General features: G+C 39.9%; 1 protein-coding gene across 1 annotated transcript in view; it reads left to right on the top strand.

The window, feature by feature from the left end:
• PDE3A (phosphodiesterase 3A) overlaps nt 1–18,411 on the top strand; it is a 360,917-nt gene that overhangs the window by 223,803 nt on the left and 118,703 nt on the right. The window contains exon 2 of the mRNA XM_074938035.1: nt 3,192–3,242. Coding sequence (XP_074794136.1) covers nt 3,192–3,242 — 51 coding nt within the window. The remainder of the gene's footprint in view (nt 1–3,191; nt 3,243–18,411) is intronic.

Below are 18,411 nucleotides of genomic sequence, written 5' to 3'. Positions count from 1 at the left end.
AGCATTAATAATCACTTCAAGACAAACACAGCACTGGACTAATATAAAATAAAACTAAAACTAGATTATTTAATCAGAGAGGTTTTAAGTGAGTTTTTTAAGTATAAGGAATAAAGTCAGAAATGATTACAAACACATAAAAGTGGAAAATGTTTTCTAGTGACTAAAACTCAACAAAACTACAGGCTTGTTCAAGGTAAGATTCTTACCACATCTCCTTCCAGTAAGATAGCTGACCACCTCCTTGGTCAGGATTTCTTACAAAGTGTCAAGCGAAAGGTAACTTAGGATATTGTCCCTCTCTTTTATCGTTTGCTAAACTTTTGAAGTTTATTCTTCTCAAAGTTCCGTGCTCCTACTGTGAGAAAAGGTGCCATGGAGTCTGATGGAGAAGGTTCCATGCTGGTTTTCTCCCCATTGGTACTTTTTACAACATAAATTGAACTGTCCCTGCAGCCTCAGATATGCTAATAAATGGCCACTTGACTGAGGTTGCCAATTCCGCTCTACTCCGCGCTGATATGGCCTCAGCTGGAGTACTATGTTCAGTTCTGGGCACCACATTTCAGGAAATATGTGGACAACAAAATGATTAAAGGTCCAGAAAACATGACCTATGAGGGAAGATTGAAAAAATTGGGTTCGTTTAGTCTGGAGAAGAGAAGACTGAGAGGGGACATAACGGTTTTCAAATTTCAAAAAGCAACAGTTTTGCTACAAGGGGGAGGGAGAAAAATTGTCCTTAACCTCTGAGGATAGGACAAGAAGCTGTGGGCTTAAATTGCAACAAAAGCAGTTTAGGTTGGACATTAGGAAAAACTTCCTGTCAGGGTGGTTAAGCACTGGAATAAATTGCCTAGGGAGGCTGTGAAAACTCCATCATTGGAGATTTTTAAGAGCAAGTTAGACAAACACCTGTCCAGGATGGTCTAGATAATTCTTAGTACACGCATGAGTGCAGGGAAATGGACTAGATGACCTTTTGAGGTCACTCCTAGTCCTACGATTTTGTGATTGAACCTGATGGGGCATTGACCTTTCCTTTGACTGGAAAAAAAAACCTGTTTACCCACTCCCCAGACTTTTCTGCTTCAAATATGTTCAAAATCTCATACAGAGAGAATTCATAACTTCACATATAAAGTGAACATGTATTTTACAATTATATTCATAAGCAAAGTGGTGTTAGCTTTCCTATGATACCTCAATACTTATATTGTACAAACGTCACTGCAATAGTATGTCGGGTGTGAATAAAGGAGTTCCTAGGGTCACAGAGTTTGTACCTTTCTACCTTTTCTTAACCTATATATGCTACCTATCATTTATTAGATGGCTGTTCAAAATACTAGGTGCTGTACAATTAGAGAGGAAGCCAGAAGAGATATAGGCTAAATCATATAAATAGAGGAGGGGAAAGGGATGCAACCTACAAACAAAATGATCTTTTTTTTAACATATATATTCTGTTTCCTCCTGTTTTTTTCTTCCTCCCCAGTTGCCCTTAGACGTAGTCATTGCTAGTTGTTTTTCATTTTATTTTTATGTATTTATTTCAAGATTTTATGTATTCCATATATAAACCGCCCTTCTTAGCTACCTAGCCTGCATGTCTGCCCAGCAATCATGGAACTCTTGCCACACCCCTGTTCTCCAGGGGAATGCCTTCAAAGAATGCTTTCTCTGTCCCAGTCATCATCATCGAGTAACTAGATTCTAGTTTTAACAAAAAGGGTCAAGTTGAGTCAGACCTTGCAGTTTGCATTGCTGCTGATTATCGAGCAGTCATCTGTATGAATGTTTTATCTCAAACTGGGAGGGGAAGTAATTATAAAAGAACTACATATGATGGGGGCCCGTGAAGGAAACGACAGGAAGGAACAATTGGAACAGATAAGAATTTTTGTGTATGTGTGTGTGGTTTTTCCCTTCTTTTAAAAAACAGCTTTAATGCTTTTTATCTTGTGATCACAATTTCCAGTGCACATATAGCAAGAAGCATGGACTGTAAAATTTAGTTGTGTTAGTGCTGAACCAATTATGTGCATTCTGGTTGTACCATCCTTTCCTTTGGGAAGGCACATGGAGAGAGGGAGAAATTGGGAAGTGAAGACAATAGCAAGGAAAGGAATTTGGGATAATGAGTAATGAGTTCACGCACTTTATATTCATCCTCGTATGTTCACGTTGTTGTTTGTATATTTGAATAAAGTTATGCTTGTATGAGTAGCAAAGACTAATTGCTCTTGGCTTCTCGGTCTTTGCCCATTTTATGCCTATAGATAGTACACAAGGCAACCCATAAGGAATGGTCTACTAAGTGTCCCTTATTCTTAGGCTAACAATTTAGAAGTCTGTTGCCATCTTCAGGGGTGATGCAACACAACATATCAAATATCAACTTTCTTATTTAAACCCTGCGTGTGTGTTTTGTGTGTCAAGGTAGAAGCCCAAAATTCTAAAGTCAGCCAGAGAAAATGCAGAACGCCAAATGCTACTCTTAGGGATGCTCATACAACCCCACAGAACTCAATGCAATCCCATGTTTGGTGGCTGTACCTACGTTAGTGCAATCTCATGAAGAGTGATTTGCATGTATAACTGAGGGTAGAGTTTGGCCCACAGAAAACAAATTAAGCATGAACAATGTTACTTTAGCAGTTGTATATTCTTAGTTTCAATGAGAGATTATATTTTGAAAACACTGAGCTCATCTCATCTGTTTCACAAGTGACTTTGCCTTTTTTTCCCAACATAGTGGAGTGATTTTAACTTTACACCTGATGTAAGATGTACATTGGCGTATTGTCAACAGTTAACTCCCCTTGATAACGCAGTTGTTAACATATAGTAATATCCCTCTTGCCAACGCCATATTGAACTCCTGGCCAAATCTTTATCAATCTGAGTGGGAATTTTACCTACACAAGCACAATCTGTCTTGCTTGTAGAGGAGCAGATGTGATCTGGTCCCAACAATTTTACACATGCAAAATTAAAATAATAAGCATAGATACCTTTTTAAAAAAACAGTATACTGGCTAAAATGTATATTTTAATTAAACAGGAAAAATAAGCAAACGTTTTAAAAGAAAAACTATACAGAATATCAAAGAACATGACTCTTCCATTTATAGCAAATCAGCATAACCTATTGCTTACCATAAACTTTGTTTTCTTCTCTTTTTTAGCTCATGGGGCATTCTGAATGGGATCACAAACGGGGGTCCAGAGGATCACAGGTCAGTTACAGCTGGATTTTTCACTTGCTGTTCTCTTGTAATTTGTGGTTGGGTGCTTGTTTTTCTGGAATATGTTACTTTGTCTGCTGAGGTTGTCCTGGAAAGGCCAGAATTTAAGAAAATCAGTAACAATATATGCTGCTGTTGAGTATTGAAAGGGTAAATTAAGGGCTAAGTCCTGTAAACAAGCATATTTGAATAGATCTAGTCAAGCGAGTGGGGCTATTCACATAAGTAAATTTAGTCACATGCATGTTTGCAGGAGAGGGCCAAAAAGAGTTTAAAATGGTGACAGCTTCGATTTAATAGCAGTCATGTTCAAACTGCAACAGTCAGATAACATTCTTGCATTGGCAGGAGGATGGATTAGATGTGTTGGCATGTCTTTTCTAATTCCATTGTCTATCTAAATCAGAATATTAAGTTCGTAACTGCATTTTCAAATATTGTAGATAATTATATTTTTTCTGTTTACATATGAAAAACCATCTATAAAGCTCTGCAGTACTCCCCTACAGTACAAGGATAAACAGAATTGATGGTAACATAGAATTTTATGGGAATTGTTCGTAGCCACTTATACCTTGACTCATCCTAAAATCAAAGAAATAACAGCAGTTTTGATAATAGTATCATGCTGATAGATAAAAATACATCTATAGAAACCAAGTCATAGGGTTGTGCTTCAGAGGAGACATAGCTACCAGTCTGATGATCAAGAGATTTCCTGTAGGGGCAAAGAACTCTAGTGTTGAAATTATTTGAGTCAATAACTAAAACCCCCAAACTTTAGATCTTCTTTTCATCATTCTGTTATATCGAGGATCATTATACAAATACTAAGATCTAAGCCTAAACCCACTTCATAGAAGTTTCTGCCCCTAAGAAAGTGCCTGCTACTTATTATCTTTACTGGTTTGTGGCAATATGGTGTAGTGAACAGCGTTGTCAAACCTTTTGTCCCTCTTTCAAAAATCACAGAAACATCAGCCTTTTAAATGAGAAATAGACACTTCTGTATGGTCATATATATATCAATTTTTACAGGGTTCACTACTTTCAATTTGGAAAATAATGTTGTGAAGTTTGTCATTACTTCTGTTGGTTGTCCAGATAAAAAAAATCTAAAAACTTTACCTACAATTAAACCCAATCCTCATAGAAATGCAACAGAATTTAAAATTCATTCCAAAATCTGTTTTGCACTGCTGTGTTAGGCCTATAAATATGTAATATTTTATAAAACTCTGCTCAAATGCATGAAGAGTTAAAGTTTACCTCTTGGGTCTTCCCAGCGGATCGGGATTTTAATTATCTGCTCTGTCTAAATTGGCAGAAAATTTAGATCCACTGAGTGAATCAAGCAGGCAAATCTTATTCTAACATAGTAACGCAAAGAAATATAAGCCAAGAAAGTCAAAGTTATGATATTCTGGCCTAAGCCTGCACTGTGGCCTACATTTTCAAAAGTGTCTAGTGATTTATGCAAAAATTTTTGCAGATACAGACTAACACGGCTGCTACTCTGAAACCTAGTGATTTATGGTGTTTCAATATTTCAGTCCCAAACATGAGACACTTTAAATGGGCCTGATGTTCAGGAAACAGGGTTCTGTGGTTTTTTTGAAAACCAGTCCCCTTTAAAGATGTCTCAAGTTCAAGTTTGGAAACCAAAACTTGGCACACTTAAAATCACTAGACTCTCTTGAAAATTTAGGTATATATGTTTATAGTGTTAAGTGCTTCAATCCTAGCAGAAAAGGCCATTGCTTAAAGCAGCAAAAGGTTTAGTGTCTCTTTAATGAGTATCTGCAGGATTGGGTGCAGATTAAAAGTCTGTATTTGGCAGTGCAGTGGAGGCTAAATGGGTTTCAAAAAGAAGGAGAGGCAGAGGACAGACTGAGCAGTAAACAGACGTCTTGTTGCAGAAAATCAGTAGTAATTCTAGTATCTAAAGCTCTTGGAGTTTTGGTGTGTTTTTTTAAATACTGTTCTTTCAGCATAGAGAAGGGGTGAAATATTGGCCCTTTATAAGTCAATGGGAATTTTGCCATTGACTTCAATAAGACACAATTTCTCCCAGGCAGAAAGGTTGAGAAAGGACTTACTAAGTCAGCTGGGTTTTCCATGTTTCTTCTTCCCGAGGATGGGACGGTTTCCATGGCTTGGCCTAATTTCAGATAGGGAGGACTCCTTGGTGTTGAGTCAGGGTCAAGAAATATCCATTGTGTGAAGACCAGGTGAAACCTTTCCTTTTGAGTACTCTTATCAAATGTTGCTAAACAGCGTGAAACTGTTGCTAAAAAGATTTTGACAAAGTTGTTTAGGTTGCATAATGAAGGAAGCAGAGAGGGATTTGTGAGCAGTTATGAGTTATAGGTAAGAGGTTATACGTTTTTACCACCTCACTGAACTCAGTACTGGACCTTATTCTGTGTAGGATTCTAACTGGAGCAACACTGTTCCTTTTTTCATCTTGAATGACGTTTCAGACAGGCTTCCCTTTTAAAAAGAAAAGTTCTAGGGGGTTCTGTGGTACCGCAACCCTGTAGCTTATAATAATGATGCTGCAGTGCTTTTGTCTAGTATTGTAGAATTCTGTGTATTTTAAAATAAAGGTTTATTCCAGGAGTCTCTGTTTCAGGTATTCAGATACATAATATAGAAAACTCTTGTCCATTATTTAATTCCTAATACAAAAGAGTCTATTTTTGAGATTTCTATTTATTTATTTGGATCAGAGTAATTGTAATAACTTGAATCCTAGCTGGTCAACATGTAGCTCAGCATAGCAGGCTTTAAAACAACGAGATCACAAAACTCATGCCGGTAGAATAATCTCCCATTGTCTGTTAATTCTCCTGGAATAAAGAAGAGAAAGCACTGAACTGGATTTTAGAGGCTTCTTTCTTCAATGAGCACTCTCAAGGTGCCTTGGGGGAGAAAGAAGTGGAACAATTTGCTTGCTATAAAATAAAATCTCAGACTCGCTCCTTCAACCAGGATGTTTCTTCTATTATGAATAAGCAGGTTGTCTCTGGTTTGTGTCTGAAGCCTGCAGTAACTATCCAGTAGTGCACTGTACATTTTCTAATAACCCACTTGGAAAATGTGTTCATTTTTGTGCTTTCTGATTATGGGGGTTAAACAAAGGGTGAAGGTCTAACTTGAAGTAGTGCAGGATGTCCCAAAAATGCCTCTATGCTTCTGGGAATTCCTCACTCTGAAAAGAGTTTTATCTCCTTACGTGCCGCTGTGGTTGACTGGAATTTAAATGTGTCAAGTACAAGGCTAAACTTCTATATCACTTAACCTGCTGCTAACTTCCATAGCAAGATCTCCTTCCTTTTTCTATTTATTTAATGTATTTATTTATTCTAAAAGTCCTTCATTCTTTTGATTGTGATACTGACAAGCTTTACGAATCCCCTAGATTTTCTAGTCCCCATTACTGAAATCTGTATCTCCTGCACTAGAGCACATGGAGCTCATCTAGTTAGAACGGATTGTAATTTGCTTCATAGAGAGCAGACAGATTATTATTATAAGAATCATTTGATTTTGATCTTTGAAGGTAACACCTAATGTTAGAAGTATTTATTGTAAAACCCTTATTAAATCTCTCTGGAATCAAAGACAGTGCTGCAGAAGAAGTTTATTTTTCTCATCCTGTGGTGGTATCTTGCAAACACCAGAAAATACTGTAAGCTTTTATTTCTTAAATACTGAGTGCAAAAAAATTCAGTGCAACTTTAGAGATCTTACATATATGCATGCATGCACACAAAATTGAGAAATTCAAAGTTACCCTTCCATGTTATAAAAATTCCTAGTTATGTATCCTGCATTTGCTGTACAGGTCACAAATATTAAGGTACATCCTATCTGTCATGTCTTCCACTGGATCATGCTGTCTAATTCATATCTTATATAAGATACTCCTGAGGGCATTTTGTGCCAAAAAAATAAAAATTCTACTCCAAAAAAATAAAAGTTCTGTACACAATATTTTAAAATTCTACCAAAATTCTGCCAATTTTATTTGTCAAATAAATGTAGACACTCCAGCATGGCATTGGGGAGCACAGGCCACTGGCTGCACGGAGGTGGGAGATCACTGTGCAGTTCCCCGCCCCAGTACACAGACTCAGCGGATCCAAGTCTGAAGGTGCTTAGTGTGGGGAGATTCAGGTGTGGGTAGAGAGGGTTCTGTGTGGGGCAATCTGGGTGCAGGCAGCTCAGTGGGGGATCCAGGTGTCGGGGGAGCTGGATGCAATGATTGTAGGTCTCTGTAGCGGGGGGTCCAGGTGAAGGTGGTTGGGGCTCAGCAGGGGGTCTGGATGTAGAGGGATCAGTAGGGGGAGGGTCCAGATGCTTGGGTAGTGTGGCTCAGTAGGGTGGGGATCTGGGTGCGGGTGGCTCATCGGGATGGTCCTGGTGCAGGGGGAGTGGGGCTCATCAGGGGAGTGGTGAGTCTTGGCGGGAGGGCCTGGATATGAGGGGGTCTGGATGGACCGAGGTTAGTAGGCAGATGGAGGAGCAGCTCCCTGTACAGTGATTCTCCCCCTCCCGCCCCCCGCCGCAGCTGAGCATCAATGGTGCAGGACACAGTGGGGGGGGGGAAGCGGAGCAGGGGGGAGTTAGCAGAGCTTCCTACAGCTGGGAGAGAAATCTGGATGCCGTGGGGGAAGAGGAAGTTCCATCTTCCCCAGCCCAGCCGGGACTAGTAGCTGAGCCTGGTGCATGGTAGGAGCCATCAGCTGGGTCTTCACCAGTCCTACCCCCTGCCCCACAATGATTTACCTCTCTGCTGGCTGCCATGGGCATCCGAAACTTACTGCTGGAGAGGGTCACATGACCGCTCTTCTGGCTTCCCTTTGCTTCCCCATCAGAAAGTCATTTTTCTGCGTGGAAGCAAAGAAATCATCAGGGGACATAAATTCTGCGCATGTGCAGTGGCTCAGAATTGCCCCAGGAGTAATAAGAGAATATACCGTATATACTCGTTCATTTATAAGCCGACCCCCCAAGATGGATAGGTAAAAATAGTAAAAACTGCATGACCCTTTCATAAGCCGACTCTATATTTCAGGGGGTTTCAAACTTTGGCTCCTGGCACATCAGGGTAAGACTCTGGCGGGTCGGGACCTTTTGTTTACCTGGAGCGTCTGCAGGCAAGGAGTCCCTCAGTTCCCTGTGGCTGCGGTTTGCCGTTCCCAGCCAATGGGAGCTGCGGGAAGTGGAAGTGGAACCGCAGCCACAGGGAACTGAGGGGATCCATGCCTGCAGACACTCCAGGTAAACTACGACAATGTATTAGATATTCAATTCAACGATTTCATAGAGTTTAAAATCATCAAATTTTGGTGTAGACCCGTTTATAAGCCGACCCCTGCTCTTTGATGCGTCACTATTTTACAAAAAATATTCGGCTTATGAATGAGTATATACGGTATATAATATGAGAAACTGTGGCCTAGTGGAATTAATCTTTGTCATTATCTCCCTCTTAAATTCAAAGTGTGAATCATCCATTAATTATTACCAGCTAAAAAAATTGATTGTAATACTTGGCACTTCTAATACCTTTAGAAGTGCCAAGCACTTTATATACATACATCATTTTAAGGCCATCACATGGATGAGAATTATTTGTTGCTGTCATCAAGCCAGGTTTGGCTTGTTGAATGGGTGGGCGTAATCCCAGGACTCTATGGAACCAAGTGGTCCTTCCTTTTTTAATCTTGTAAAATGATGATAATATAGAGAAAAACACAAAAGTCCAGTGTTTTTAATTCACTTTAAATGTAAAAGCTCTCAATTATATATAGCTGAGGTGCTGCATTTTACCCTTCCAGTTCCTAAGCAACAGCTATTTTCAGATTGAGTGCGTCTGGTGTTGTCTACCTACTTCATGCTTCTGTGAGGTAATTCGTCAGTGGATGCTGGGCTTTCTCGCTATCTCTCCCTATTCTCTTTGTCATGGGACTGTAAGGAGACAGAAAGCTTATAAAACGGGAAATAGCTTGGGCAAAACCAGTATCAACCCTGCAGCTTACAAAACGTGTATACCTCTAGGAGCTCTGCAGTCTACAGCAATGAAACAAAAGAATCAGAAATAAGATTCTTGCCATTGGTTTCAAATTCTTAAGAGGGAAGCCTCTAAAGCACACTCAAAACCATGAGCCGGAAATCCTTGTTCTTACTGAAGCGTAGATGGGAGTCCATTCCCGTTACTGATCAGGTACCGTGTACTGGTGCATCTGTTGTGAAATTGTGTCCCCTGGCAATATCACTGTTGATTTGATTATAATGAAGTAATTGTAACTGATATTTCTTCTTAAACAATGACATTCAGTTGTCCATTGCCTGTAGTTTCCATAATGAGTAGTGCATCCTAGCCTAAGTGTTTATAAAGCTGATCTTACAAGATCATGTGCATGTTCTTATGAATGTATAAGTATGATCATACAGCAATCATATCTATTGTATTATGAAGAACAATTTTAAGGAATCAACAGAAATTGGTTGTCTAGCAAAGGTGAGTCTTTAACTAAAGATCTAACGGAAATGTATATACTAAAAAGATGGGGGATACTGTGAACTGGTCATTGATGAAAACATTGCCTATTGCAGGTGGGGTCCTTAGTGCATGTGTTATATTATTTTATTTGCTGTATCCACTGATTAGATGTAGTGAATTAGCAAAAATTCGGTTTTGTTCAATAACCTCTTGCTTGATGTATTATTTCAAAGTTGTTAAAAGGAAGAAAAGTATCTGTGTCTTTAAAATACATAGACCAGAATTTAATGTAGAAATAGTAGGATGCACTCTAGTGCTTGTATCACCATAGATCAGGACTGAACATGGGAGTAAGGTAAGTCTGTTTCGCAATTTCCTGCTCCTGATATTCAGTGGTTCTGTAATATTTTAATACTCTTATTTGAGATGTAAGGACATAAAAAAGAAGGGCCTTAGAAATAGTGCTGAAGGCAGGGGTGGTGGCAGTAGACTTACACCATACCCCTTTGCAGGCTTGGGTTATAGTGGTGCTGACAGCAAAGTGCATTGTGGGACATCTCTAGCAATGGGAAACCAGTACTTTGGGAAAAATTCCTGCTTCTTGGGCCTAAGGAACAATGTAGTAAGTAAATACTGAAGTATAAGTGTTGTGAAATGCCCCCTTACCCTGTGTGCTTGGGTATTCTACAGCTGAATAGTTGAACTGGTGTAATAGTTGAACTACAGTGAACTTGAAGAGTTTGGGTTTTGATCTGGTCCTAGATTATTTTCCTCCTTGACGGTTGTAACCCACAATGGCATCACTGCACAGAGATGCATTTAAAACACTATTATAGATGTATAAGCTGGAGCCTGTGAGGTGCTTAGCATTTCTTATAAGATGTTTGAGTGTCCTCTGCTCCCTTAACTTCAACTCTAAGGTTCGGCCCTAAACCACTGGAGGAGACCTTAATTTGGAATGACAGCATTTAGGATCAGGCAGAATCTTCACACTTCAGTCCACAATGTAAAATTGTTATGGGATCATCCCTCATTGTTGGCTATGAATTTAAAAGCAGGAACTGATTTTACATGGTGTCATAAAAGCTAAATAAGCCAATAATTGATATAGATGTTTACATAGCTATAAACCATTCAAAGTGATGTACTGTAGAGGTAAGTAAAATAATCAATAATATTTCCTTAGCTAGAAATGTTCTTTTATAGCAGTATAAACAGCAGTAATACCTTCTGTGCTGTTAAATCACTAGCTGAAAGTTTGATGGGTTTATGTCAATGTAACTAGTGAGGCGTCTCTCTTACCAGCAAGGATTTAGTGTACAGACACACTAACGGCAGCATGCACATGAAGTTCAGTTCCCAGTTCTATACATAGTCTAGCAGATATAAGCAGGTCCCACAGCTTGACCCTCATGCCACACCCCCCATCCCAAACGTTTTGACAGCAAATACATTTTTTTGAAGATTGTGAATATATCCCCTCATTTGTATCTCTTGACAAAGCATGTCAATTGTAGACAATTTTCTTCAAATATAAAGCTGGTGTTTAATTCACTGTTAATTACTATTAATTATTAATTTAGGAAATACTGCCTCATAGTTATAAAAATCTGTATACCTCTGAAGAGATGTGGCTGCAACAAGGGAATGAGTCAGGATTCCTGGTTTCTGTTTCTGTCTTTAATGTTGGCTTGCTGCAACCATGAGCAATTCGCTTTGACCTCTCTCCCTTTGTGTCATCTTTTTCTCGTTTATAAAATGGGGAAAATATCTCATTCTTAAACTCATTTAACTAACATTAGTTGAAGCAGTTGAAATCCCTGGTTGAAAGGGGCTATGGCAAAGTATTATTTGGTCTGATCTTCCAGCCTTAAATCACACAAGTCTTTGTTCTTGTCAGTAGTACCATTGACTTAAATTTTTATTTTGTTAGGACTTGCTGTGTGAGGAGAGGGACTATTCATGTAACGGCTCCAGGATTGGGCTCACTGTTGTTAAAGTAACATCTGGTTCTTTCCCTGCACTTTAAAAAAAAAATTAACATAGCTTTTTAGGACCTGATAATCCTATTAAAGTCAATAGAAGGATTACCATTGTCTTCAATGAGCTCTGGATCAGGCATTTGTTGAATGCTTACTGTGGAAGAGGAAGAGGGCAAACAAACTACAGAGTTCACAGTGAGTAACATTATGACACACAGTTTCTTCCTTGTGATGTAGCTGACATCGATAGTGAAACATTTAGCTCATAAACAGAAAAATAAATAAAAAAAATAAAATTTTAAACAAATAAATGTAACATGTAACCGTCTTTTCCCATGTATGAGAGAAATAATTTTCTACCAGTTCCCATCTCATGCTTCTCCAATAACACACAGTTTTCACATTGCAATTTGTTCTGAGACTTCATCACGTTTGGCCTTTATAGGTCAAAAGGTAAAATGTAGAAAACAACCTCTGCCACAGTTATAGCCCAACACAACATACAGCATGCGTAATGGCAAGGCTAACAGAAATCACAATGGAGATGCTCAGGGATTTTTTTTTTTTTTTACACATTATAACAAGCTATGGACTCTCTAAAGTTGATTGACAACCAGTTGTTACTAAGCAGTTGCATCCAATGCAGTGAGCTGTAGCTCATGAAAGCTTATGCTCAAATAAATTTGTTAATCTCTAAGGTGCCACAAGTTCTCCTTTTCTTTTTGCGAATACGGACTAACACGGCTACTACTCTGAAAACTAAGCAGAGAATGATCTTCCCTGGTGCCATATTGGTTTCTGTACTCTGTAATTAAGAGGGAAACTGTTCTAGTTAAGTAAAGTTTCAGCAGCATATGGAATCTCTCTATATCATTTCACCTCATAACATTTTGATAAAATCGTCTTTAGTGTCAAAGGAGCCTAAATCTCTAAGGTGAAGCTACTCCAAGAGTGAAGGGTGACCATCTAAAATACGGTACGTAAGTGGGAGATTGACATTTGTAGCCAAACACCTGGGACAAAACCCTCCTCTTATTAATAAATGCCATGAGATCTTTTATTTTCACATAGTGCAGTGGGCTGTGGTTTTAAAGTTCATTTCATTTCACAAAAAGAATAATGTGGCTCTACTTTTGAAAGATTAAGGGCTAAAGCACTTAAATAATTGCCTGATATTTCAAAAGTGCTAAATGCCCATCATCTTGTGAAATAAGTGCACTTTGGGGAGAGAGTTGAAGGAGGTCAGAGTAGAAGCATGTCAGGAAGAGAGTGCCAGGTGTACTGTAGTGGCTGTGTGAGAGAACCACCAGAGACAAGAGTGGGGCGAAAAAGTGATGAAGGGATAGTTACTTTGTGGCTTAGACCTGGGACACAGGTAGAAAAGTGGTGTGCGTGCCTCTTGTGGAAAACTTCTAGACAACTTAATAGAAAAATGTTTTTCTTTTTTTTCCTTTGACCTTACAGAATTTAATAGAGAATCATACCTCTGATATAGAGTTCTATACGCTGGTTGAAACACACACATACACAGATATATAGAGAGATTACTTTCTATTCCATTCTAAAGATTTTCTGCAGAAAATCTGTTACATTTCTATAGAAATCTCTTAGCAGTATCACTATTAAATTCTGTAAGACTTTTTGGTATGGATGAAAGGGAGACCAAAGCAGGAGAGATAAGAGGGGCTGATCAATCAAAAGTTAACTTAGTGCCAATCCTGCCATCCAACTCCAGCAAAACTCCCACTGAAGCCATTGGGAGTCTTACCTTAGTAGGGTTCTGGCCCATAGTTAACAAAGAAGAGGAAGACCAGGGAAGTGTTTTTCCTGAGGTACCACAGGAACAGTGCTAAATGTTGAAACACACTATCTGGTTTGGTGAGTTTAGTGTTTTGAGAATTAGCAAATCTAGTGTGTGATATATTTTTTGAATGTTATCTTAGAAATGGAAGCTCACTCTCTCTTGTGTGGCATCATAAGTATATATTCATTGTGGCAATTGAGACTGGTGGAGCACTGTTGATTCTCCCCAGTTAGAGTGTAGAAAGTGTCTAATGTAAACCATGGAGTGCCTGGAATGCAGTTCCCCTCACTGTTTGCTATGCTACGTCCTAGGCACTGCTCAAGATGTTCTGTTTGTAATGTTGTTTTGTTTGGTTGGTGAGTTCTTTTTTTCTGCTCTTAGACTTACATGAGCTCATTTGTGATTAATTGTGTTTGGTTGTTTTTGTTAAGGCGCCCAGATGCCATTGGGCACTGGCATCTAAAAATTAAAATGTATGTTTGTGTGCACTTTTTGGGTGCAGAATGCTGATGTATAATATATTTATAGCATGCACTAGGTATAAGATATGCAAGTGAAGGGTGGTTCTTAAGAACATAAGAATGGCCCTATTGGGTCAGACCAAAGGTCCATCTAGCCCAGTATCCTGTCTTTCGACAGTGGCCAGAGCCCGTGCCCCAGAGGGAATGAACAGAACAGGTAATCATCAAGTGATCCATCCCCTGTTGCTCATTCCCAGCTTCTGGCAAACAGAGGCTAGGGACTCCATTCCTGCCCATCCTGGCTAATAGCCATCGATAGCCATTATACTATTACATTTCTCAATGTATATCTTATAGTTCTGAGTTCCTAGCTGTATGTTTCAAAAATTATATATTAACCATAAATATTAATTATTCATATGATCAGAAGTATCAGCTATATACATGATTATTTCTTGAACAACAGTAGTGTACTTTATGCTATATGAAACACAAAGTCAATGGGAGTTAGTCACCTAACTCTTCTCTATGCCTTTGAAAATCTCCAGCAAATATATATGGTCCCTGCCTTAAGGACGTGGCAGTCTGTGGCTCCAGTTCTGAAACTAGATCCACAAAAATGGTCAGTCCCCTGTGTTTATGCGGCTCCCCATTAACTGAAATTGATGAGTGCATGGCCTCAAACACACAGATCTGATTGCAGTATTTGGGCCTATAATACATTATAGGAGGGGCTGCCTGGTAGCGCTGCCTGTGATTAAGATTACCTGACACTTCCCATTATAAGACCATGTCTTCAGTTGTTTACTACTTTGCCAAACTTTAACTGTTTGGGCTAAAGTTTATCATGCTGGCTGTCTGCTTCAGGCTGAAATTTTTTGGGGAAAATTCAGCTAAACAGGTTCAGCCATTTCTGAGAATGATGCTAGGAAAAAGTTTTTCATTTTTATTTATTTATTTATTTATTTATTTCATGTCTTTTGGAAAGCTAGCTTTTGAGTCCTTGTCTTTGCAACCTTAATGTTCTTTTGAGGTAGCTTGTTTTTTCCCCTGCGTCGTTTCCTAGGCTTTTTAAAAAAGCAAAAAATAGAAATTCCATCATGCGGCATTATATGGACACCCACATGCATCATCAGCCATGCTGGAATATCTAGATCCACCACATAGATCTGTGCCACTTGATCTAATGGTGTAACTGATAGCAATAGTAGGTTATTATTCTCTAAGTTGGTCAGCAATAGAGGGGAAGGTGGGTCACTTTGTCGTTGGGTTTCATAGTTATTTGCTGTGGGATGATGAGACTCTGGAATCGTGGGTTCTATTCCAGGATCTAGAGGGAAATGTGCTCTACTGGGCACAGATGTTTCTGCCCATTCCCTCCCCAAGCTTGACCCCTTCTGCTCCATCCTCTCCAAACTATCTTTGCTCCTGTCTTGTCTCTTTCACAGTCATGTTGTTGTCCTCTTCTACCCAGTCCCAGTATCCACTTATCAGGTTTTTCATCCCAGTCACCTTTCCTAGCAAGTCCTAGTCTCACCCCTCTGTACTCTCAAATCCAGTCCCCGTCTCCACTCCCAGTCTTCTCGCCCAGCTATTCTCAGCTCCCATGCAGCTCCTTGTTCCCAGTCTCCTTGCCAACCAGTCTCAATTTTCCTTCAACACGTCAGCTCCTTGTAAGATCTATCTCCCCTGCCCTTTCACGCAGCGGTCTGCATCTCCTTTCCGGGAGCATAAGAGCCGCTTGGCACACACTAGCGCGACCAGTGAAAGTTGCCAGTGAATCTGGTGCCTGCCCCAGTGGGCAAGGCTGGGGGTGGTACAACCACACCGGAGGAGCTGCCCAGGCTGGATGCTGGCTCCTGCGAGCGGTGGCCCGACATGCTGCTGCTTTAGCCACTGAGGTTCCTGGTAGACTCCTGCAGCTCCATGGATATCTGCATCCGCTGATATAAATTTTTTATCTGCGCAGCACACTACCAATAGGAATTTGGGGACAAACAACTTAATTAGTTTTAAGAGAGGAGACTGGACAAGTTTGAGTCAGATTGTATGAGGGGTTGCTTATGATGGCAGAGATCAACAGCTCAGAGGTCCCTTTCAGTTTATGTATTATGTTCCTAAAAGCTCATGCTTCTGGGATTCGGCCAATCACCTGCGGAGGTCAGGAAGGGATTTTTCTCCCCTCTCCCCCCCTCCAAATTTCCTCTCCCCCTGCAATGTATTGTGGTGGTGGTTGTTTGGGAGGTTTTTGTCTTCTTCCTCTGAAGCATCAGAGATGTTCATGGCTGGAGATGGGATGTTGGGTTAGGGCCGAGATGGCACTAAGCATTTTCTCTCTGTCACATCTTTAGCTGACTGGTGCTTGCTCGCATGCTCCAGGTCTAACTGGTTGCTCTATGTGGAGTCAGGAAGAAATTTCCCGAGATCAGATTGCCAATGACATTGGGGGGGGGTTGCCTTCCAGTGCAGCATGGGATGTGAGATGCTTGCTGGGGTTACCTGGGTATATCTCAGTCACTTTCCTGCAATTGCAAGGGCCTTGGGAATTAGTTCACTTCAATCCCTCCTGTTCTCTGTCTGTGGCACATAATAGTTTAGTGTCCTGTGAGCTGTAATGCTCCGGTCTAATTTTAGTTGTTTGGTTTAATGTGTGGGTGGTATTGGTGGCCTGTGATATACAGGAGGTCAGACTAGGTAATCTGGGGGTTCCTTCTGGCTTTATAGAATCATAAAATATCAGGGTTGGAAGGGACCTCAGGAGGTCATCTAGTCCAACCCCCTGCTCAAAGCAGGACTAATGCCCAATTTTTGCCCCAGATCCCCAAATGGCCCCCTCAAGGATTGAACTCACAACCCTTGGTTTAGCAGGCCAATGCTCAAACCACTGAGCTATCCCTCCCCCCATGACTCTATGACCTGGCTTATATTTCTGACCTGGCAGAGCTGCTGTTGCCAGGGAAGTCCTGCTCAGACATAGGCTGGAGCATGTCTGTGCAGATGGAATTTAGCAGCTAAATTCTCTGAAGACTCAATTGAGCATGTGCAAATTGCAGGTTTTCAGAGGCGTACAACTTGGCCAGATTTCTACTAGGGTAGCAAAAAACACATCCCTGACAGAAAGCCAGCTCCAGTTCCAAATTTTAAGTCCCTCTTCTAAAGCATGGTGACACTACAGTGTCTCAGACAAGGTTGCCAGAATTTTTTGTAACACGAGCAAAACAAAATATTTTCTACAGGCTCGTTCTCAAAAATGGTTGAACAGTTTCAGCTGAAATTTTCCAGAAAATGAAAATCAGGTGCGCACGCTCAGCAAGGGAAATTTCAGACCAAATTGTTAAAATGTGGCAAAGTTATGAGCCACTGAAAACGGGCTTCTAATGGGAAGTGTTGGGCAACCTTAATATTAGGTACTGCCACCAGCCCTATGTGTAATAAAATTCTGCAGTATAAAATCATTTACAGGTTGAGCCTTTCAGATGATGAAAAGACAGATTTCAACTTCTACTTTCTTAGAATTAAGAGTTGAGGGTTATGGCACATGTCATTCTTTACATTTTTAGTAACATCTTGTATTTGACTTATTATCTCAATGTCTTAAATGTATTTATAGACTTCCTTGAGGTAATATTCAGCCACACACATGACCGTTGTGAATTTGCTAGAATGGTATTTACAAAGATGAACTCAGCAGAACTCAATTAAGTTCTTTAATTTTAACTTAATGGTGAGTAGACCAATTCCTCAGCTGGGAAGCTCCACTGATGTGTTAATAATAATGCAGCTAACGGATGTAACCTCTATGGCAGAGTTCATTGCAGTCTCTGTAATATAACAGTCACATAGCTGTAGGAAGATGTCTTCAATAACAAGGTTTTAAAATCACAGTAAACTGCTTGATTTCACTTTGAAATGGAAACTTGAGTTAAAAGCATTTCATTAGAATTATTTTTTTCCATTTCTTGTGTCCATACTGTGGAAGACATATCTGTCGTAACTGCTGCTCGCTGAGATAGTTTTAAAATAAATATGTGAAAGTATTTCCCATTGTTCCCTCCTCATGGGAACACAGGCTGAAGTCTCTAGTAGCTCATTTTATGAGTTCCCCAGTGGAAAAGCTCACAGCTGATCAGCTCTGTTCTCAGCACCAGATGTTCTCTTTCTACTTTACTTTACTTTAGAAGTGAGCCATGATTTTTTTTCTGAGTCTGATGGATCAGTGTTCAAAATTGCAAAATGAATTATTGGAACAGGCTCATGGAGATTTTTGAGTAAGCCAGCGCTGGAGTAAATCTTAAAGTAAAGTCATAAAACAGAATTTCATGGTGGGTTGGGTTTTCCAGATCAAAGGTTCATTGTGTAATAGGCTAGCATTGCTCAATTTCCAATTCCTGAACAACCT

Source organism: Natator depressus, chromosome 1, assembly GCF_965152275.1.
Source record: "Natator depressus isolate rNatDep1 chromosome 1, rNatDep2.hap1, whole genome shotgun sequence".
NCBI lineage: Eukaryota > Metazoa > Chordata > Testudines > Cheloniidae > Natator > Natator depressus.
Note: the sequence above shows the minus strand (reverse complement) of the source record. Positions and strands in the feature narration are given on the sequence as shown.